Below are 20,522 nucleotides of genomic sequence, written 5' to 3'. Positions count from 1 at the left end.
CAAAAACAATAACATTTCCTTCTCATCCACTTTGAACGTTTGTTTTAGAAACCCAGGACTGAGTATTGTGATCAGCCACATTTAAGCCCATCCAGCTCAAAGACAAGTAATTCTCTGCTGTTAGGTCCTATCCCAGCTGACTGATGTTCGTTTAGAAAGTGGAATTGGATCAAGATATGACAAACGGTTCTTGAGATGCACCTAGGTATGTTGAATATTTACTTCCACACCTCTAGTGGAATTAATGTTAGTTCAGTTAAAATTAATTTTGAATTCATTCAAGGCTAGCTTTGCACAATTAGCCAGCTTCTACTGTGAAAGGGACTGTGTCACAACATAACTTGCTTTCAGTTTCAAGTGTTGAGAGATTGTGCAGTGTTATCGGTCCAATACAAGATACTTCTATAGTCCAATGTCCAAGATAATTCTCTTGCAATGAAAACTTGGAGAATCAAGAATTAGATAGGTAGCAGTGGATACATCAGAACCTCAGCTCATAACCATAGTCAACTCTCCATGTCTCAGTCCCACAAGGGTAATTTAATTTTCTTCCTGTCTTGCAGCTCATAAACATGCTTCTCTTCACAACACACACCATATGCCATTGGAAAAGGGCTGTAAAGTTTTATAGATATATTTGAGGGTATTATAAAAGGATAATAAAGTAAAAATAATGCAAAGAAATAGAAATTATTGAACAAGTGAATTAAAATATTAGGCTGGGATAGTTTCATTGCATTTGGTTTCTACTTGGTTGTTACAGTCATAAAGAGGTAGAATTCTTTTTTAGAGTTAAGAAAACTAAGAAGAAATTTGATTCTAACAGTAATTGTAAAAATTTGTGTAAACAAATAATTTTAGCACATTGCTGAAGACTACTTAGTTTTAGCTAAATCAGTATAAACTGATTTCTGTTTTATTTATTTATTTTGAAACATTTTAAATGGTTTTGGGGAAATAGTTCTATAATGCTATCCATTTTCCTGTTTAGAAGTGAATATTATATAAAATGATCATCTTGAAGGTGAAGAGGGACAGTAGGTCAGTCTGCAGACTTGAGAGGCGTAGTTTACATACTTTTTCCTAGACAGAACTTCAGCAACTCAAAATTTCCATTCCAAAGTGTGTGTTTTTCCTTCCAAAATAAGCCGACAGCTGATACTAGACATTTGAACTCTTTTCATGGAAAGAGTCTCCCAGAAACAGTTGCAAAGAAATACAAAATATTTCAGGGTTTCTCTCCCACTATGGGCCCATTTTGCCTTGAAATCTTCTGTCATGAAGCCTGGTAACTCTCATGTCCAGGTCCTGACTACTGCATGTAAAGTGTGCTGTAAAAGAGACTGTCTGGGGATGAAAATCTTGTAGTGTTTGTCTGGGCTTAAGTTTTGGAGGAATCTTTGAAAAATAACTTGTAGCTGGAACCAGTTGTTAAGTGAGCTTGGCCAAAGAGTTCAATTTTATTTGTGCCCCTGATAGCTTGTATGTACACAAGAACAGTAAGGCTTTAAGTAGGCTACTGTAAATTTTACTGTGATTAATGATTGTATCTAAAATTATCCTTTTCCCCTTATCACAGCACTCAGAAACTTCAGATAAATGCTGGAACCTACTTTACTTTGTCTCACTACAGGGGTATGTTCTTTTCCACAACTTACAAAAAAAATAAAAAAAGGGAGAAGACATATATATGTCCTACAAGACATATAAAGAATACGGCATGAAACTCAGAGTATCTGTATCTGGTTTTCAGGGGGGATGCTTGAAATGAATTAGACTATTTTCCAGGGAAAACTTATGGCACACTGCTTGCGTATAAATTAACAACAATGAAAGTGGTAAATTAAAATTGCGACATCGATTTCATTTTTAGCTCTGCTTTGCATTTATACAGAAAGATTTATTACTGTGATTTACCTTCCACTAAGAGGTAAAAGAAAAGAAAGCATAAAGTAGCAGTGGTTGTAATTATCTCCTAAAAAAACCTCAGCTTGCAGAAAATGCTGCAGCAGGTCTGCTCAGAAGCATAAGTTACTGAAAGCACACAAGGCCCGTTCTCCCTCCATTTTCTAGGCTGGATTCCCAGCGTTTTCCAACATGGCAGTTCAGCTGCAAGGTTCAGCACATATTGAAGGGAAGACCCATCTGCTATCTCAGATCAAGTACTGACCTCCACTTTTTCTGTTTGTTTGTTTGTTTGTCTGGTTGGTTGGTTGGTTTTGGTTTGGTTCGGCTTGGTTTGGTTTTTTTTCTCTGCATCCTAGGATGTGCTGAAAACCTGGAGTGGTTGTGGCGTGGAAGCCCTAGATCGACTGTCCCAGGACAGAATAACAAACCAGGTCTTGGCTCTTTTCTTCAGCACAGTCAGTACCAAAGATCCTTTGCTTCTTACATGCTAGCTTAAACCCCCCCAGTGAGGGCTATACTCCACGACTCCATTCATTTCTTGTGCTTGTTGGATTTTCAGCAATGCTCTTTCTATAATACAGCTGTCTAAGATGACTGAGGTGGTTTAGGGGCATGTCCTAAACTGTGGAACAAGCTCCCACAGGATTTAAGAATCAATTAGTGCCTTTGCCTTTCACCTTGAGTGTAAAAGGCACTTTTTCAACTTTGTCTTATCTCTGCAGAAGTATATCTGCACTGCTGCTTGCTTTTCTTTTTACAGGAAGGAAATTAGTAAAATCTTACCAAAACAAAACAGCCTGCCCTGTACCCAAAGAATGAGAATGAGTGAGCAGGTGAGCCATGCAAGATAGGTGGAGTTCATTAGTTAGCAGACATTGCTGGGATATTTTAATGATGAAGGAGGCATAAAACCTTTGCAAGAGAAGACAACAGTATGAAGCAAGTGTCCATTTTATCTCATTTCTTTTGTCTTCTGAAACAGAAACAGAGTCATGAGAGGCAGGCTCAAGAAACCTAATTAAATACTGAAAGGAAATTAAAATTAGTTCCCAGTTCTGTTGCGGAGACTGATTTTGTGCATACTCAATTTGTATTATTTTCAGAGAAAAAGTAAGACATTAAGACTAGAATTCTCAAGGTATTTCTCATTCTTGAAGACAGGGACAAGGTTTCTGGGCTACTCTTCACATATGATCCATACTCTCAGTGTTGTCATTTGGACCTGCCAAGTATTTGCCATAGCTCAGATCAGTTTCCTTGTTATAAAAATGAATTGGTGAACCCCCAGATTTACTCATTTCATTAGGAGAAAGTGTTTAAAGACTTTGAAGCAATTTTTTTTTCTAAGAAAAAAAATAGGTAATCCTATGAAATGAGCTGAGTTCCCATTGAAGTCACCAACACTCAATTTTTAAAGCTGTGATTTCACTTAGAAAGGAGAGTAAAATCAAAATATGATGATCTTTTGATCTATCTGTGCCAGTGTCAGTATCAGTGTCACTGATGCCAGTGAATGTGCCTAAAAGAAAATTTAATAGTATCCTGACAATGTTTTGCTTCTTATTTAAGACTACATTGGCATTATGAAAGGAATCCTTTGTGTAAAATGGCTGTAGAATGGAGAAATCACATATCTTAAGGACATGCCTGGTGCAGGATCTTACTTTGAGACTAGACTGAAGATACATCTCAGACTTTGGCTTATGCTGGGACTTTGTTTGTTTGTTTGTTTTTAATGTTGCATTTTTACTTTGCCTATTTCTGAAGATGAAAAATGTTTCCTTAAATGTTAAAAAATGCAGTGATATCTGTGTTAAGTAACTCCACACTAGGACTTTCTATGGTTACGCATTAAGTCTAGTAAGTCTGGTCCCAGAATGTCCCTCATGACAGAGAATAGCATTTACTGAAACTAGTTGGATGTTACAGTTTTACTTCAGTCCGCCTGGGCACTGACATCAGAAATGACTAGATTCTTACAGGCACCTAACTTCAGAAAGTAGAGGGATGTCTGCACTTTCAAATTAAATGTGCCCAGGAATATTCCTGGGTACTTAGGCCAGCTGGCACTGAGCAGCCTGTGCCAATGATCAGAAGCTGTTAGTCTCCAAAGCAGGTTGGCTGCAGGCAGGCTGCCTGCTGGGAACAGCTCCTGGAGCATGCCGACTTCCAAAGCCTCTCCAGGAATTGCCTGGGACACTGATAGTGAGCACAGGCCATAAGTGGGCAAGAAAATGTAACGCTTGTTTAGGACAGATGACAACATCCTTATGCCCAGGAATATTCCCAGACATGTTTACTACTGTGGATATAGACTGAGACTCTTGCAAAAGGATTTAAAAAAAAATAAAAGAGAAAAAGCAGTGATTATGACAGTATATGAGTGGGCATGAACAATGCACAGATGGACATAAAAATGAGCTATATTGGATGTTTGCGAACGTTGCACTGGGAAAAACAGCTCTAAAAGCCTGAGGCTCCAAAATCAAGAAAACTAGTGAGAATTTTTAGAAACATTCTGGAAACGTCTTCTGTGTAAAATAAAATAGGATTTAATGTAATGTGTGTGTGAGTAATATACATATTTCTGTATGGTGTGACTAAGTTTGGACAGTGTAGAAAAACTATAGCTCACTATCTCTCCAAATGTAATAAGACAGCTAACCCATGAATTCATTGAATCCTAATGGATGAATTCAGTTTGTACGTAAGAGTAAGACAATGTTGCAGTGATTCAAAAGAGAATCCTCAGAAGCTATTTTTACATTCAGAAGTGGTGGAGACAAATAGGAATGGAGATGCAGAATGAAACGGTTGATGCTGCAGACTGGTGTCCATACAATATGCATTTCAGAGGGGCTTTACTGTGTTCTGACTCTAGTCTTGTCTCTTAAGCTAATGCCCATTAGCAGCTGGAGCTCATTTTAGGTGTACTTCTGGAGCACACATTCAGGTTTCATTTCATCCAAAATAAAATCCTGTTTGTGCTCTCTGAGACTGCTCTGCAGCAAGAACCAAAGCATGGTATGTGGGGATAATCAGGAGATTCGCTTCAGAAGCATACTCCTGATCTAAACTAAACCACTAATGTAGCAGCACCTGGAGAGCTCATGCAGCAGCACTACAGCGATGCAGAGCTAATGCGCACAATTAGTGAGCAAACCGAGGCCAGCCATCAGTGGAGCAGAGACAGAAGCTGTTAACCACGTAGAAAAGAAAATGTTTGCATAGACAAGGAAAAAGTTTGTGCAAACATAAATGCATTAGCACAAAGCAGAAAAGGAAAACCTACTGGTAGTTGTCTCACATATGGAATTCTTTGCACTAGCAAGAAAAATGTTTTGCCAAAGCTTGCTTACAATAGCAAAAAGAAAAAATGCACCATAGAAAGAAAACAAACTGACTCAGAAAATGTACTTTTGCACATATCCAGCTTTGATTCACTACACAAGAGCAAAAAATAAACTTTTGGTGTCATTTGCACAAGCATGAACTTTAAGAGCAGCAGCACAAAAACAGAGAAGTTGTTGAATACCAGCTTGAATACAGTTGAATACCAGTTGAATACAGCGAACATCTGTAAATGTTAGATAACAGAGATTTTGTTGGTGTTTTGTAAGAATCGAAAACTGCAGACAAACGCATACAGATTAGCGTTATACAATAGAACAATCAAAATGCCAGTAGGACAATGTAAATTACAAGAACAATACCAAGGAAAAGTGGGCACATTAAAATACCGGGAAATATAAACACCACACAAATACACTGCTTTTAACTAAATCAAGTGATTGAATGAAGTGTGCGGCTAAACTGGGGCAAACAATTCATAAAAGTTGCACGCACAAAAAAAAATTCAAATAGGTAGCAATGTAAGATCCCTGCAGCAGTATCTAATGGTGTTTTAAAGGTCTAGCATGTCTTCTGGGCATAGAAGAGCTGGAAATGGATACAGCAGTGTAGCCAGCTGAACATTTGCTTAATAAAATATCCTCTGCACTCAGAATAAGCAGTAAAGCAAGTGGAAGTAAAGAGGACATAAGTCTCATCGCTGAGGTTTTCCAGAGTCACAGGTCAGATGGGCAAGTTATGAGCTGTAGAGAAGGGAGGAAGCCATACATATGCATAGTCTTAAGCAATTTAAGTAAGGTATTATACAGACCTGCAGTTTACCACTTACAAAAGTAAAAGTAGTGTCAGTTTGTGATGCAATACTCAGATATTTGCAAATGTATTAGATAGAAGAATTAAAGAAAGTAACTATCTCAATGCCTTCTGAGCACCTTTTGGGGGTGGTACAGGTGGAAGCAAATGCAATTTGAGATCAAACCTGTTGTAGAAGAATACCTGTTGTAGAAGTATAAGCAAGAAGAACAAATGCAGCTTGCTGGGATTGCTGCCATAGCTGTATAGATGCAGAAATGGAACAGCAAAAGCTGTAGCTGATCATGATTACAATCTCATCTGTTTGAAATGACCAAGGCAATAAATCTAAAATGAAATAAAATGAGATGAAATTGCATTTGACTCCTGGAGCACTGGGATAATTGCTGACCTCCCAGAGGCTATTACCCAGCTCCTAAAAAGTAAAAACCATGCAGGAAAGACCCACACCTGAAAATGGATAAGTCAGTTTGAAGATTAGTAGGATTCATAAACTATCTCACATCACTATTCCAAGCTTTTGAGATCCATACAGTCTCCTGAGGTGATTACTAAACAAAACCATGCTAAGAATATAACCACTGTAATTCCCTTAGGTCTTCTTACATATAAAGGAGCTGTACAAAATATCCCATAGCGCAGCTTTGCAGCATGTAAATGCAGAGGCCATTACATCACAGGATGCAGGGTGCTGGAGGCACTGCTGTTTGAGTGAGGCATACACGAAAACAGTACTATGGAACAAGAATGTCAGACCCACAAAATAATAGAAACAGAGAAAACAAGGAAATTCAGCATGAGTATTATTTAAGCCAGATCTTAGTCAGTTTGAAGCAGGGGTTACAAAGGAACATCAAAGGTGTGTTTGAACAAGGCAAAGATTTGGGCCCATTGATCTTTCACGTTAGCCATTTTAGCAGGGGGAATGCCCGTGTAGCTAAACTGTGGTTTGCTACCCTGCCACATTTCATGCCCACCACACTCCAGGTGCACACCTGATGATAGGAAACAGCTTGTCCTGCTCTGGTGTCATGCCTCATAAAAGCAGTCTTCACACAAAAAGGTATTTGAGAGCAGACTTTGTGCTCATGCAAGGTCATTCAATGCATCTTCTCTGGAGGTAGGAAATGTGTGTGTGCTGACTGCTTGGTGACTGCTCCTGCCTTTGTAAGCCACTGAGACTGAAGCTCTCCTAGGAGCTTTATCCATCAGAATAGCCAACGCCTCTATAAAATACAGATGAAAAAAAATCCAGGCACATAGAAGACATGGATTATCTGTAATAATAGAAATTATGTCGTCTGTGACCTTTATAGCAGCAGCCTTGTTGCAGACAGCATTAACATAGAGAAGCTGTACTAAGTAGAAAATTTTGTTTCCCTTTCTGTCTTATGGTAGAAATAGCTATAGATGATATATTTTGGGCTGTAGATTGTATCACCATAAATATCTGGCATAGCTTTAACAAGGTAAGTTATGTCAAGCATAGAAAGAATATTGTTTTTACAATTTAAATGAGGATTTGATTTTAAAATACTGCAGTTTCTGAGTACAGAAGCTCTGTAGGTCTTGCATGATCTGTCATCCACAAAGAGATACGTTATTGGGAATTATTTGTGTGCAGAACAGCTGAAGACATGACTTTTTCCAAACAACATGAAAAAGGTGAACACTGTGGGCTCCATTTTACCCTTCATTGGGCACTTGTAACTCCTGTGATGGAGCCAGGTGAAACCACGTTTGCACATCCGAGAAGAGTGGGCTGTGGTCAGCCAGTGGGACATGGTCCCGGTTCCCTTGGTCACTGCACAGAGGCTTACCCTTGGGTAACTACTTATATGTTTAAAGTTCAGCCATGTGCAAAAGCTTGTAGGATCAGGATAGGAGTTTCTTTGTAAATGTAACTAATATAGTTTGCTGTGCCATACTGATCCTTACGAGCTGCAAAATAGCCTGATGAGTAAACACGCGAAGGAAAGATTTATGCATCTCCATGGTTTATATGTAAAGAGCACGTGGCCATTGAAAAAGCGGATGGCCTGTTGAAGCAATATGTGATTGTGGTTACATTTAATAGCAGAGGGAAAACTGAATGCATATACTTGCAAGCCTAACTGTGCATACAAATCAATGAAGTCTTGTAGTAACCAGATGCTCAGAACAGAATTCGTTTTAAAGTTCTTACAGTAATTTAAAACAAGATAGTTTTCAAAAATATAGTCATATATGGCTGTGATCTATATGTCTAATGATTTGCACATTAGATTTTTAAAACTGAAATTCATTCTCAGACTGACCTGAGTGAAAATCTAATCAAATTAGCATTTTAGAATATATGACTATTCTAATGTCATTTTCAGAACATAATAATACTTTTGATATGATACTTTCACTGTTATAAAGACAGATAAATATAGAAGAGAGGCACTGTGGGAGACTTGGAAGTTTAATTCTAATGAGCACTGTTCTGTTTTCTAAGTTAGGTTTTTATACAGCATCTATTACTTTGGTACCTACACATTGACATCTCCTCACTCCTTGATGGTGATATAGAAAACATTTATAACACTTTAGTGAAGGGATCACTTTGGTAATGCATTATTGGCATTTTATTCAGGCAATAAGTTTTATATAATATTAATTTTAAATAGTTTAGCAATTGCTTATTTCTTTACAGATCTTTTTAAAAGTTTTTAGAACTTCAAATGATCAAAATTCTTCATCCTAAGTTTCTTTCAGTGGGCCATATCAATTTTATCATTTGGGTATAGTTCTGGTTGTTGTTGTTGTTTTGTTGATGGTGCTGTTTATTTATTTATTTATTTGTTTTATGTGATATGTATTGTGTTGATTTTCAAAGCTGTTGAAAGGCCTGAATCAAACCAGAATACCAAAGCTCCTCCTAGGAAGGCATTTAATGTTTTCTCAACTTGACTCAAGTGGAAGTTTTTTCTGTCTAGGGGTGGAAGCACTAATGCCAAAACTATTTGTATTACCACTCTTAGTATGAAATTTAGTGAGTTTAGATTATCAAGGTGATGATAAAAAACATTGTATTGTTGAGTATGAAGGCTTTAAAATGCAGTGGTGGGCTTCTTGGTCTTAACTGCAAGAGTTGACGAGCGCTCGTTTGTCTGAACTGAATACTTTACATTTAAATTAGGATTTTGTGAACTAGAGGTGGAAGGATTACCGTGTGTGAGAGATGAATGAGGGAAAGCATTGTATTCTGTGCAGAAGGAGGATAAGTGCTGTGGTTCATCTGACATAAGGGATGGATTACAATGAATCTGAAGTGATAGAAGGTTTGCTTAGGAATTATTAGCTATGGTTTGCATTTAAGTAATCTACTACTGCAATAATACACATATAGCTATGTGATGTTTAATCTACCAGGGAAAAGTGGAGTTTATTTCTAGATATATCGAAATTACGTGCTGTTTACAGTATAGACAAGTTGGTAATAAATTTGGAGCTTCTATGAAGAAAAAAAAAAAGGCATCAAAATAAAAATACAGGATAACCAAAATTCTGAGGAGGTTCCAGCAGATGGAAAAAGTGTATGCTCTTACCACTTATGCAAGGTTTAACTGTGCTAGCAAGAAGTATTTGATAGGTAAATTTGCAGCAAAAATACACTCAGCAATGGGTGAAAATGGACTTTCCTTTGCACCCAGTGGCAGCAGTAGTTCTTTTGCTGAATTTACTCAAAGCTTCACAGAGTGGCATTCAAAATCTTAGGTTCTTCCAGAGGCTAGAAGAGGTTGTTGTTTGCTTTCCCTCTCTGCATAGTCTCCCAATACCCTGAGAGCACAAATTTGATGGGCCTGACTTATTAAACTGCATGTTTTGTATAAATGTCCCTGGTGCATACATAGACTTTCACCATGTAAGTGCTGTAAGGTGTATGGGTCTGTATCAGGGAGATGCTGGAAAAGGAGTCTGTATCAGGTGAGAGCTAAGGAGAACGCAGATAGCGTGCAGTTCACCTAGTCCTGTGCCCAGGGCATATTTGCACTTAGGCTGCACGGTAGTATCAGGTTGCTCAAGGAGCTTTTCAACAGGTTCACATGGGTCATATAGGGAGTTTAAATGTAGCTTCATGGGGCTTCACAGGTCTAGGTATAGGGCTAGGGTGCTTCTGGTACCCAACCCAGCTCATTGAGCACAAGCAGAATTAGCAAATTCAGCTTGATACAGCTTCACTCACCTTGCTGGGTCAGCAGCGTCTCTGACTGACAGGTCAGTTGGTAACGTAGCCATAGCAGCAAGGATATTCATGCTTTCTCATAGTTGTAAGGAATGACTTATTTTTTCCTTCTCATAGTCTGGCTAGACTTCTAAAGCTTTTTCGAAACGGTCTAGAAAACAGACAGTCATTAGGTACTGCTGGAGTTCAATCTCCTCAGTAAATGCATTCCCAGAACAGGATGGTTAAACCCAAAGAAACAGGTGATTTTGTGGTTGTTCTGAAAAGCTCAATTACCAGCCAGCTTGGAAGAGAAAGCAGCTTAAAGTGCCTAGCAGTGGCATTTTTTTCATATGATCAGGTGATTTACAACACTGATATGATAAGCACATGGGCTGAATATATAGAAATAAACACAATGTGGTATATAGACACACAAGAAAATGTGAATACTGGACTGATGCATTTTTATTTCTATTCCAGTAGAAGTACAAAATCTTATTTGCACCAAGTTGTTCCAAAGCTAAGGCAACTGATACTAATCCACGTTTCCTAAATGCCTTTGAATAGTTATATTTGCTCACCTGTCAGATATTTGTAAATAGCCATTCTGCTGACATCTTTGTTACACTGCTGCTTAGCTGACAGAATTTCATCTGCATAAATGGGTGGAAAGTCCTTTCCTCACATGTCTAACAAACTGGAGACAAAGTGCCTGCCAATGTTTTAATTTCTTGTGCATGTTCTGGTTAGAGAGTGAGAAGAATGCTTTCACTCCGCAGTGTCATGAATATGGTAATCTATGGAAATCACAGAAAGCAGGTACTTAAGTTAAGCACATACTGTACTACAGGAATCCCTGATGAATTCAAGTCTCTTCTGTTTAGAGAAGATGTTGTTGTCTATTAAGTGACAGACTGCCAGATGTTCATGAAGTAGCACAGTAATGTGTATCAGTATCTTCTTTTCTTCAACCCAGAAGGTAACGTTTTCTTTATCATCTATGTCATCTTGGCTTTTGATTGTAAATGTCTAAGCTTGCTTCAAATATTAACTCCTTTTTGTTTTATTGATGAATATTTCATGACAGAAAGACTTCAATACATTTGTAGAATTTAAGTTTTTGCTGCACTATAGTAAGCCTGTAATCCTAAAATCTTTTCCTTCACTCAGTATAAGCTGCTAAAAAACAAACATTTGAGGGAGAACCTGAAGAATACTTTGTTGGTGATTTTGAGGCAGTAGAGAAAATTTTGGCAGTGGTAGAGATATGATGAAAGCAGGAATAATTATTATTTTAAATAATGGTTTTATCTGCACTCTCGAGCATGATACTATATATCTCGTGGTGAGGTCACAGCAGTATGTTTTCCTAGAATACACATTAATGTTGCGGTTAGTCACAGAATTACTGCAGGGCTGGGGGTTAGCTCACCCACTTTAAATAATCATGGTTTAAAGAGTGGACAGAATAGTTGAGTAACTAAGTGCAGCGGTATATACACAGGCAGCGCAGGGAGCAGAGGTTGCAGGAAGAAGCACATGTATAGGAATTACGGATTACTGAGACAGTGCTGTTTACAAGCAAATAAAAGTTCCAAGGCAAAATTTCAAAATAACTGAAAGACAGAGATCATTTTTTTTTTCAGATTTATTGTGTTGTCCTTTATTTTGCAGTCTTTTGCACATCATTAAAGGCAGTGATGCCAGTAATGACTCAGCTCTAAGCAAAGAGCGGTGAGGATGTGTGAACCCTTTCATAAAAGGGCCAAGTTTTCTGCAGCTTCTTGCTAACCCCTACGCCAGCTCTGGGACCTTTAACAACTGGTGTTGGCCCAAGAAACTCTCTATCAGCTGGAGACTGATAGAGTGAAGTGTCCCATCATCCCCATGAAGCATCACCTGCCTATATGCCGTGGGGAGGACCCTTAAAGGATTCCCTGGAGGAGCTTGCAGTTGTTTATGTGGGCTTGACATGAACTCTACTGCCATCTGGGTAAGTCCTTCATGACATAGGCTCTTCCTATGCAGCATATGGGAAAGGCCCATCCATTAGCATTGTCAGGCCAACACAGAAGCTATTTAAGAGAATTTAGCTTTGAATCTTTAAAAGAGTAAGAACATCTAAAAGATTAAGAAGTAGCAGCTTCATTTTCTCCTTTGCTGTATATAGTTAGTTTTCATTAGTTGAACAGTTTACAAGATTAGTGGGGAAAGCTTGTGTGAAATGTTCCCTCCAGATTATCTATGAATATGAATGTGTATGTTATTTTCCACCTTCACAGGAACCAAATTCAGCTTTTAGCTTTATTGTTTATCTTTCCAGAAGAAGCACAAGCTACCTTGACATTGTGACAAGGTTTTGCTGTTGTTACTATTGCTGTTATTGTACCGGGAGTTTGTGTTTCCTACCTCTGGAAGTGTTGGAGTTATGTTCTTCTGTATTCTCAGAGAACAAGGAAGAAAACAGATACCACTTCAGTAAATGTTTTAGTAAAGTTGCAGGAGGCTGGAGGCAGACCACTGGAATGTGGTTTATTATGCAGGACAAGATATAGTCAAGGCCACATGTTTGTGCAGCATATAATAAGGATTCTAGATTTATGCAGCCATTTTGAGCATATTTGACTTTGGAAAAAGCAAACTTGAAGGATTCAGAAGCTACTGGAAAAATCATTAAAAGTGAAAGTACTTTCTCTTATGTACATCAAATACAGAAAATTTTCCACATGAACAAATGCGGGTCAAACGTTACTAAAACCTTTGTGCTGAGGGCATATAAAATGACCCATACAAACCTGATTTAAATTCTTGTAGCTTCTGGGTGAGGGCAGCTGTCTACCTTGCTTAAATGTTAATGTTTCCTTTATCTGATTGCCTTTCTGTACCATGCTCCCTATTTCAGGGGTCCTGCCTCACCTATTACCCCCTTCAAAGCTACTCATTCTTGTCTGCAATCTTCATATCTCTAATTGTGTCTGAGGCAGTCACTTGGCTGAGCAGCCTCCCAAGCTTTTTCATCCTTAGCTATTACCAACCCAGCTGCTTCTCTCTGCAGTTTTCCAAGGCCAAGTAGAAGCCTTCTCGGACATAGTCCTGTCAAGGCAAAACAGAGATAAAGCCCAGCTTTTCTACATGTTTATAGAAGTGAGTGGTATTTGGGGAGGATAGCTCAACCAAGTACAGATCAACTCTTCTTTGTAGGAAAGTAGCACTTGGCATGGATTTATGAAGGGGAAACCATGTTTGACCGACTGTGGGCAGAACAGTGGGTGTTATCTTCAGCAAGGCTTTCAACACTGTCTCTCAAAACATCCTTATGGACAGAGTGGTGAGACATTGAGTAGGTAAATGGACAGTGAGATCAACTGAATACTGACTGAACCTACTAGTGGCAGAAAATCCACCTAGAGGCCAGTCCCTAGTGGTGTACCCAAGATGTTAATTCTGTGGCCATTTTAACATCCTCATTAATGATCTGGATGACCGGACAGAGTGCATCTTCATCATGTTTACAGATGATGCAGAGCTAGAAGGATTTGTTGACATATCGGGGGTTGTGCTGCCACTCAGAAGGATGGCATGCTGGAAAAATGGGCTGACAGGAACCTTGAGAAGTTCAGTAAGGGGAAGTATGAAGTCCTGCACCTGTGGAGGAACAACCCCAGGCACCAGCACAGGCAGGGGCCAACCATCTGGCAAGCAGCTTTGCAGAAAAGGCCCTGGGGGTCCCGGAGGACAAGCTGACCACCAGCCAGCAACGTGTCCTCGCAGCAAAGGCCAGCAGTGCCCTGGGCTGCATCAGGCAGAGCATCGCTAGCAGGCCGAGGGAGGTGATCCCTCCCCACGGCCCAGCACGGGTGAGACACCCGGAGCACTGCGCCCAGAGCCAGGCTCCCCACGACAGGGATGTGGCCTTACCGGAGTGAGTCCTGCAAAGGGCACTGAGGTGAGCAAGGAACTGGGGTGCCTGCCCCATGAGGGCAGGCTGAGAGCACTGGGGGCATTTAGCCTCAAGCAGGGGAGGCTTGGGAGGATCTTACCAATATGTAAAAATATCTGATGGGAGGGAGCAAAGACAGCAGAGCCTGACTCTTCTCAGTAGTGCCCAGTGAAAGGCTGGGAGGCAACAGGCACAAGCTGAATGATAAGGAATTCCATTTAAACATTTAGAAAGAACTTTTTTATTATGAGAATGATCAAACACAGGAGCACGTTGCCCAGAGATCTTGTGGATTTTCTATCTTTTGAGATATTCAAAGCCTTACTGGCCATGGCCCAGAGCAACCTGCTGTATCTGACCCAGCAGCAAGCAGGGGGTTAGACTCAGCAGTCTCTGGACATCTAGTCAGATTTCAACTACTTTGTGATTCTGCGAAGGTAGCTGTCCACCTTTGTCCTTTCCAATCATTTAGAGAGTGTGTATTTTCTCCTCCTTTCTTCACTTCTTCTCTGAGGAAAAGCTGTTGGTTAAGTAATTTCAGAGAAAGGTCTGTTCAGAAAAACAAGCTACAGAGAAGGAAGAATAAGAGCAATACCTTGTTTGAATTCTAAACCACACTGGTGATTACACGGCAAAGTTTTGGTGTTAAAGTTATCCATCCATTTGCATAACTTTGTGGGCTTTTGTTTGGTGTATCACTACTGCAACCAGTAAAGAATATTTTAGTACACCAGTTTGAACTCTTAGCAGTTCAGCTTGTCAGATATTTTTCAGTCTTCATTCTTGTTCTCATCTAGTTTTCCTATGTGCAAGCAGAAACGTCTACACTTGAAAAATGTAAAGTATGTGAAATAAGACAATTTGGCTTCAGTTCTACCTCCAGATTCATGAGAGAGATCACTGTGTCACCTAAAAATGTTTGCAAGTTAAAAGCGTACAAGAGGAATTTAGAGAATGAATGCATACACCTCATCATACCGCAGACTTGAGGCAACACACAAATACAGAAGAAACTGGATAATGACATTACATTCAACATGGGAAATTTGTCAGACATGAGGGAAATGGTATTTTTAAAAGCTGTTGCCTCATGGCTACATGATACTGCTACCCCAAATTTCCATGTGCCAGTGATCATTAGACTTGCTTATCTAAGTTCTTCCTTTACCTTGTGACCACTGCTCCCTGAAAATTATTTTTATGAAAATTACTAATTTTCAGTGTTCTTTTCTATGCCCTATCTCATTAGCGTATACCAGCAGGATACACTTCAGATCCACCAGAGTACTGTAGGAGACTGTTGCTTATTTTTGGTTTATGATGATACCTAGCTGTGCCAGCTGAATTCTGGGTTTTCTAACAGTAGATAGCATCAAGCCGTTTCGCAGGAAACAGCTCCTAAATAAACAACTGGTAACCACAGCATGGGGATGTAGCTGGACTTTCCCAGAATAAGGAGAATATAAATTTTAAAGTTAGAAATAAAGTCTCAGTCATCTGATATGTATTGCACTGCCCTGTTCACTAGCCTATTCCAGCTCCAATTCAATTATGCTACTTGCTTGTGCACCCATAAGAATTACAGCAATCTGAAGTGAAAGACACTCTCTACTTTTTACCATTAGGAAACAAGAACCTTTTTTAGTTCATAATATGCTCAATTACCTTTAGATTGATCCATGAATAAATTATAATCAAAACAGACTTATTCACCTTAAAGCTCTCCTGGCTTAAGGTTTCATTGTTGATTCATTATGTTGTCAGTTCTCTATTGGCAGGGTAATGCTTTTTTATATCTGGATAGAGACGGTTTTAGTGGAAGATACTGTTATCTTTAAATGAGTAGGATTTAGCTTTTCTGGTGAGAACAAATTCATCAATGATGAATCCCTGGAGAAACTACTGAAACAAAAATCACAATGTTGCTGGAGATTTATACAGTTCATCAGTTAAAAGGCAGCTTTTGGAAGTCTTTAGCAGGGAGGGTTGGATTTTTTCTTTCTTTCTGTAAAATATTTCAGCATAATATTTCAAGCTTCAAGCTTTGTGATAATACACTTATAAACAATGAAAGAAAACCACTTAATATATTTATTTTGGCTCCATTATTGATGTTATCCTCTTTAATAGAAATACATTAAATTATGGCAATATAGAGACAGATGGATACGAATAATGCAGCTATAGACATCATTGATACAGATATATAAGCAGACAAGAATTATCTAATTACTCTGCTTGTTGCAATCTTCTAAATACTTGCTGTGATCCACATATTCATATTAGCTGTTTTTTCTAGGCAGATGTTGATAGGACAAAGATACAAGTGTATGGAGAGCTTAGTGACATATGAGATATGTTGAAATTTCAAAAAAAAATATCTCAAGACATACTGCGGAAAGATTTCAAAAGCAAACAGGGATTTAAACCGACCAAGTTACCGTGCTTGTGCTTTCTTTGGGAATTGTGCCATTAAATCCCTATGTGCTTTGGAAGACATCCCCTAGCATGATTAGAGGTGAATTAACTTTAAACTCTCTTGAATATCCATCTCTTGAGAAGTTATTTCAACATGTTTCCACTTCTGCTATATCCAGTAACTCAGTGTGTTAAAATACTGCTTCCCATTTCATAAGGCCTTTGTATCCCAACATGTTTGAAACTACAGCTCTGAACAAGAAGTCATCTCATCAGCCTTCTGTATATTTTATTCTTATATCATCAGCCTTCTGTACATTACTCAGAAGGACAACCTTCAATAAGTCCTTCCCAAACTCCTGAGACTACATTTTCATGTATTATTTATTGTTATGGAAAAGACGGCTGGTTTTCAGTGTTGTTTGATGCAATTTGGCTTGGCTGCTTGTGAACTGCTAGACCCCAAGCACAAAATAACCAGATCATTTGTATAGACACGCAGTCATTTTCTGTTAAATCAGTGGAAATTCATTGTTCATGCCCAAGCCTGGACTAGGACCTAGGTGTTTCGTTAATTATCCTACAATCCATTTAATAAATTTATTGATGGAAATACAATGATGCATAGCAAAAACTCAGGTTGGATGTTAGTTTTCTAGATAAATCTTTACTTCATTTAGTTTGAAAATATACTGTTTTTATAGCTTAATTTAACATATATGTAATTAAAAAACATCTGAAATAATACAGTTATGGTACCGATGGCATGGGATGCTATTCAAAATGTCTGCTGTACATTCCAGCTAGTGGCTATGTTAGATGTAAAAATCTGCTTACTTCCATATCACAACTTAGAAAATGAATTAATTTCCGTTAAAAATCACACTTTATCTATAAACCAAAATGGATGACTTTTCCATGCTTTTCCTCAGATCACCTATTTTATTTCAATACACTCAATATTTCTGTCTCTAGAAAGTAGATGATTGCACATACATTAAGAGAATAGAAAAGTAAAGGCTTTATTCTGCAGAAGTTTGGCTGTTCTTCCCAAAGATGGTCTTCAGTCAGTCAGGCCATGAACAACTGTCTCTTTTCTCTACTATTTCAGTTAAAACCTCAGCAAAATTAGCTTTACTACCTCCTCTGAAAGTCAGCAATTCAATTCCTGGCCAGACAGGGAAGAGTCCAAAAATGCTTTTGTCATCAGGTCTCCTTCCTTCTCAAGCTCAAAGTTGTTGGCATCAGCACATACATGGTGGAGAAAAAATAGTTTATAAGTGGCACAGCTACTGCTTATGTGTAGCCAAAATATATTTCTAATTGACGCAGCCTAGCAGATAGACAAGAATATTTTCTATCAACATTTGTATTTTTTTTTAGATTTTTGGTTAAAATCTTAGGTTTTCTAAAATTTCTATGAAGACTTGAATCTGTCTGTGTTTTAGAGCCTGTTATTTACAATGAAATTAGTCAAATTTTACCTTCCACTTATTTTCCTTTTAAAAATAACTTTTTTTTTTTTTTGGTCTTATTTTAATTTGGTATATTAGTCCACTACCTTACTGCTGTTTGCAGTAATATTTAAAAGCTTATTTTAAGCCATCCTAGAACTTTTTCTTTCTAAGAACATGAATCACAAATGTATGGCAACTGCACAGAAAGGAAAATGTATTTGACATCTTTGAGGAAGCACTTGAATGTGAAACTGAGGAACAAAGTTCCCATTCAACTGACAAAGCAAGAGTCTTGTGACAGTGGGCAAATTGAGACTATAGCTAGATTTGGGACAGAGGGGGGTCTGCAGTTACCCACCCCCCCCCTTCACACACACACACACGCACACCGGTGCTGGTCTTGCATTTACCTAGATCGAGAGAATGGCACGTTCCCAGCCTGCAGCAGGTCACCTCCTTTGGAGATCACCATGAGACTGCAAGTTCTGACTTCAAGTTAAAATGTGTTGAAACCGCAGAACAAGTCTCAGAAGCAGGGAAGCATTTCAAGGACCTCACCCTCTATCTGTGTGCTTACAAGTGCCAAAAACCTAGCAGCCAAGAAAGCTATTATTTGCCGTGACAGGAGTCCTGCGGTTCCATTGTGGGGTATCCTGATTGACAGAGCTCATTGAGGGATTTTTCTCCTATAGAGTGGAGTAACCTCTTCTGGATTTACTTCATTTTAAAAAATAATAATTTCTAAATTTTTAAATAATTCTGTTTTTAAAATTCACATTGAAATTCCCTCTTAAAAATTTGATAACCACAGCAGTACTGTATCTTGTTCGATATGCTCTTTGAGGTTGTATTATTAGCGTGAATTAATGCTAGCAACTACTGAGGCTACGTATCCCCTGTTACTACCTGCTAGTTTCTGCAGTACTGCAGTAGCTTCTGAGCAGGGTTTAGTTAGATGGATAAAATATTTTGTGCAGAATAAGGAACTAGTTTCAGGGGAGGAAGGGCACAATGTCTTTCATCAAGCAAAAAATCCATGTTTTCCACCATCTTTTTATTCACCTAAATCCGCGATTATGGCACACTACAGTTTTCCATCTCTCTGCTGTGCAAACAAAGGAACTTTTTCTTTCAGGAAGCTGGGTGTTTGGCAGGTTTATGAAATCTGAACGTGCGCTTCCATGTTCTTGGGTGAGACATGAGTTTTGCAATTCAGTGAAATTGTCCTGTAGAGTTTGGTTAATTGGGCTCAAGGATTAAATGTCACAGAAAAGACTACAAGTGGTTCATAGAGGTAAATTATGAGATTAGAATGTGTTTCTGTTCATTTGGTGTTTGTTAGCCTTGCTTTTGACAGGTCAAGACAACCTTCTGTTATCAGAACATAAAATGCATGTTTGCATGCTTTAAAAATACATAGATATAACCAGATACCCATACAAGTAATCTCAAACACTGCTAGAGCCCTTGTAAGTAAATTGATAGTTTTATGATGCCTTTCCACATAGTATAGAAATAAAGTTATACATTTGAATTATTTAACATGATACATTTTTATATATAAGCAAGTATGCAATGGGGAAATAGAAGACTGTTGGATGCTGACCTGCAAATCAGCTATTTTTCTGCTGTGGTATATTAATATTTTAATATTCAATATAGATTTTCAAGTCAGATCCTGAAGTTCATGGCTGATTTTTATTCACTTCTCGCTCTGGTACAGTCCCACTGATTTCAATTTCAACCTCCTAAATAAGTCACACTAAACAAGGACGTAGGATCTTGCCCTTAGGTTCAGACTTACTCCCTTTACTACGCCTGCTTATTAAGCATATTAATCATGTTTCCTGATTTTTATTTTAGAAACTACCTAATTTTGGGCCTTACCTGGAACAACGCAAAAAAATAATAGCTGAGAACAAGATTAAACTGAAGGAGCAAAGCACAGCAGCTGTACTTCCTGAGAAAAAGCACTTCATTCCAAAGAAGCCCATTCCAGCAATCAAGGTAAAAAAAGATATGCTTATGTGTAAGAAATGATCAGCCATCAGGCAGTTGACATGCACAGTCATTTCTAGCAGTTTGAGTTGGTTATTACTGCTTTTAAGCTTGTTAGAGGGCATCAAAGACAACTATTTATGCAGACTTTCTAGCTTTTAACCAAAATCAATGGGAAATGATTTGTGATGTACATGTATAGGTATTTCCCTAATGTCATTTTTCAAAACCAAGATATTCAGGCAGTGGAATGGTAATTGTAGAACATGGTGAATGCCTTGAAGAATTAAGTTGAACCATTAACAATTTCTTTTAATTTGAATGAAACAGTATGAGCTCAGTTTTGCATAATACTTCTTGATTATTTGTGGCTTACTAAATATCTATCTCTCATGCAGGAAAAGGTTGGTGTGGAAAAGGTTGGTGTTCAATATATACAAAAGCC

General features: G+C 38.4%; 1 protein-coding gene across 3 annotated transcripts in view; it reads left to right on the top strand.

The window, feature by feature from the left end:
* The window catches only part of DPYD (dihydropyrimidine dehydrogenase), a 352,519-nt gene that overhangs the window by 318,442 nt on the left and 13,555 nt on the right, over window positions 1–20,522 (top strand). For all 3 annotated transcript variants that reach the window (XM_013186603.3, XM_048067133.2, XM_013186607.3), the window contains one exon: window positions 19,943–20,086. In XM_013186603.3, the coding sequence (XP_013042057.3) occupies window positions 19,943–20,086 (144 nt within the window). The remainder of the gene's footprint in view (window positions 1–19,942; window positions 20,087–20,522) is intronic.

Source organism: Anser cygnoides, chromosome 8 (assembly GCF_040182565.1).
Source record: "Anser cygnoides isolate HZ-2024a breed goose chromosome 8, Taihu_goose_T2T_genome, whole genome shotgun sequence".
In the NCBI taxonomy this organism is placed as follows: domain Eukaryota; kingdom Metazoa; phylum Chordata; class Aves; order Anseriformes; family Anatidae; genus Anser; species Anser cygnoides.
Note: the sequence above shows the minus strand (reverse complement) of the source record. Positions and strands in the feature narration are given on the sequence as shown.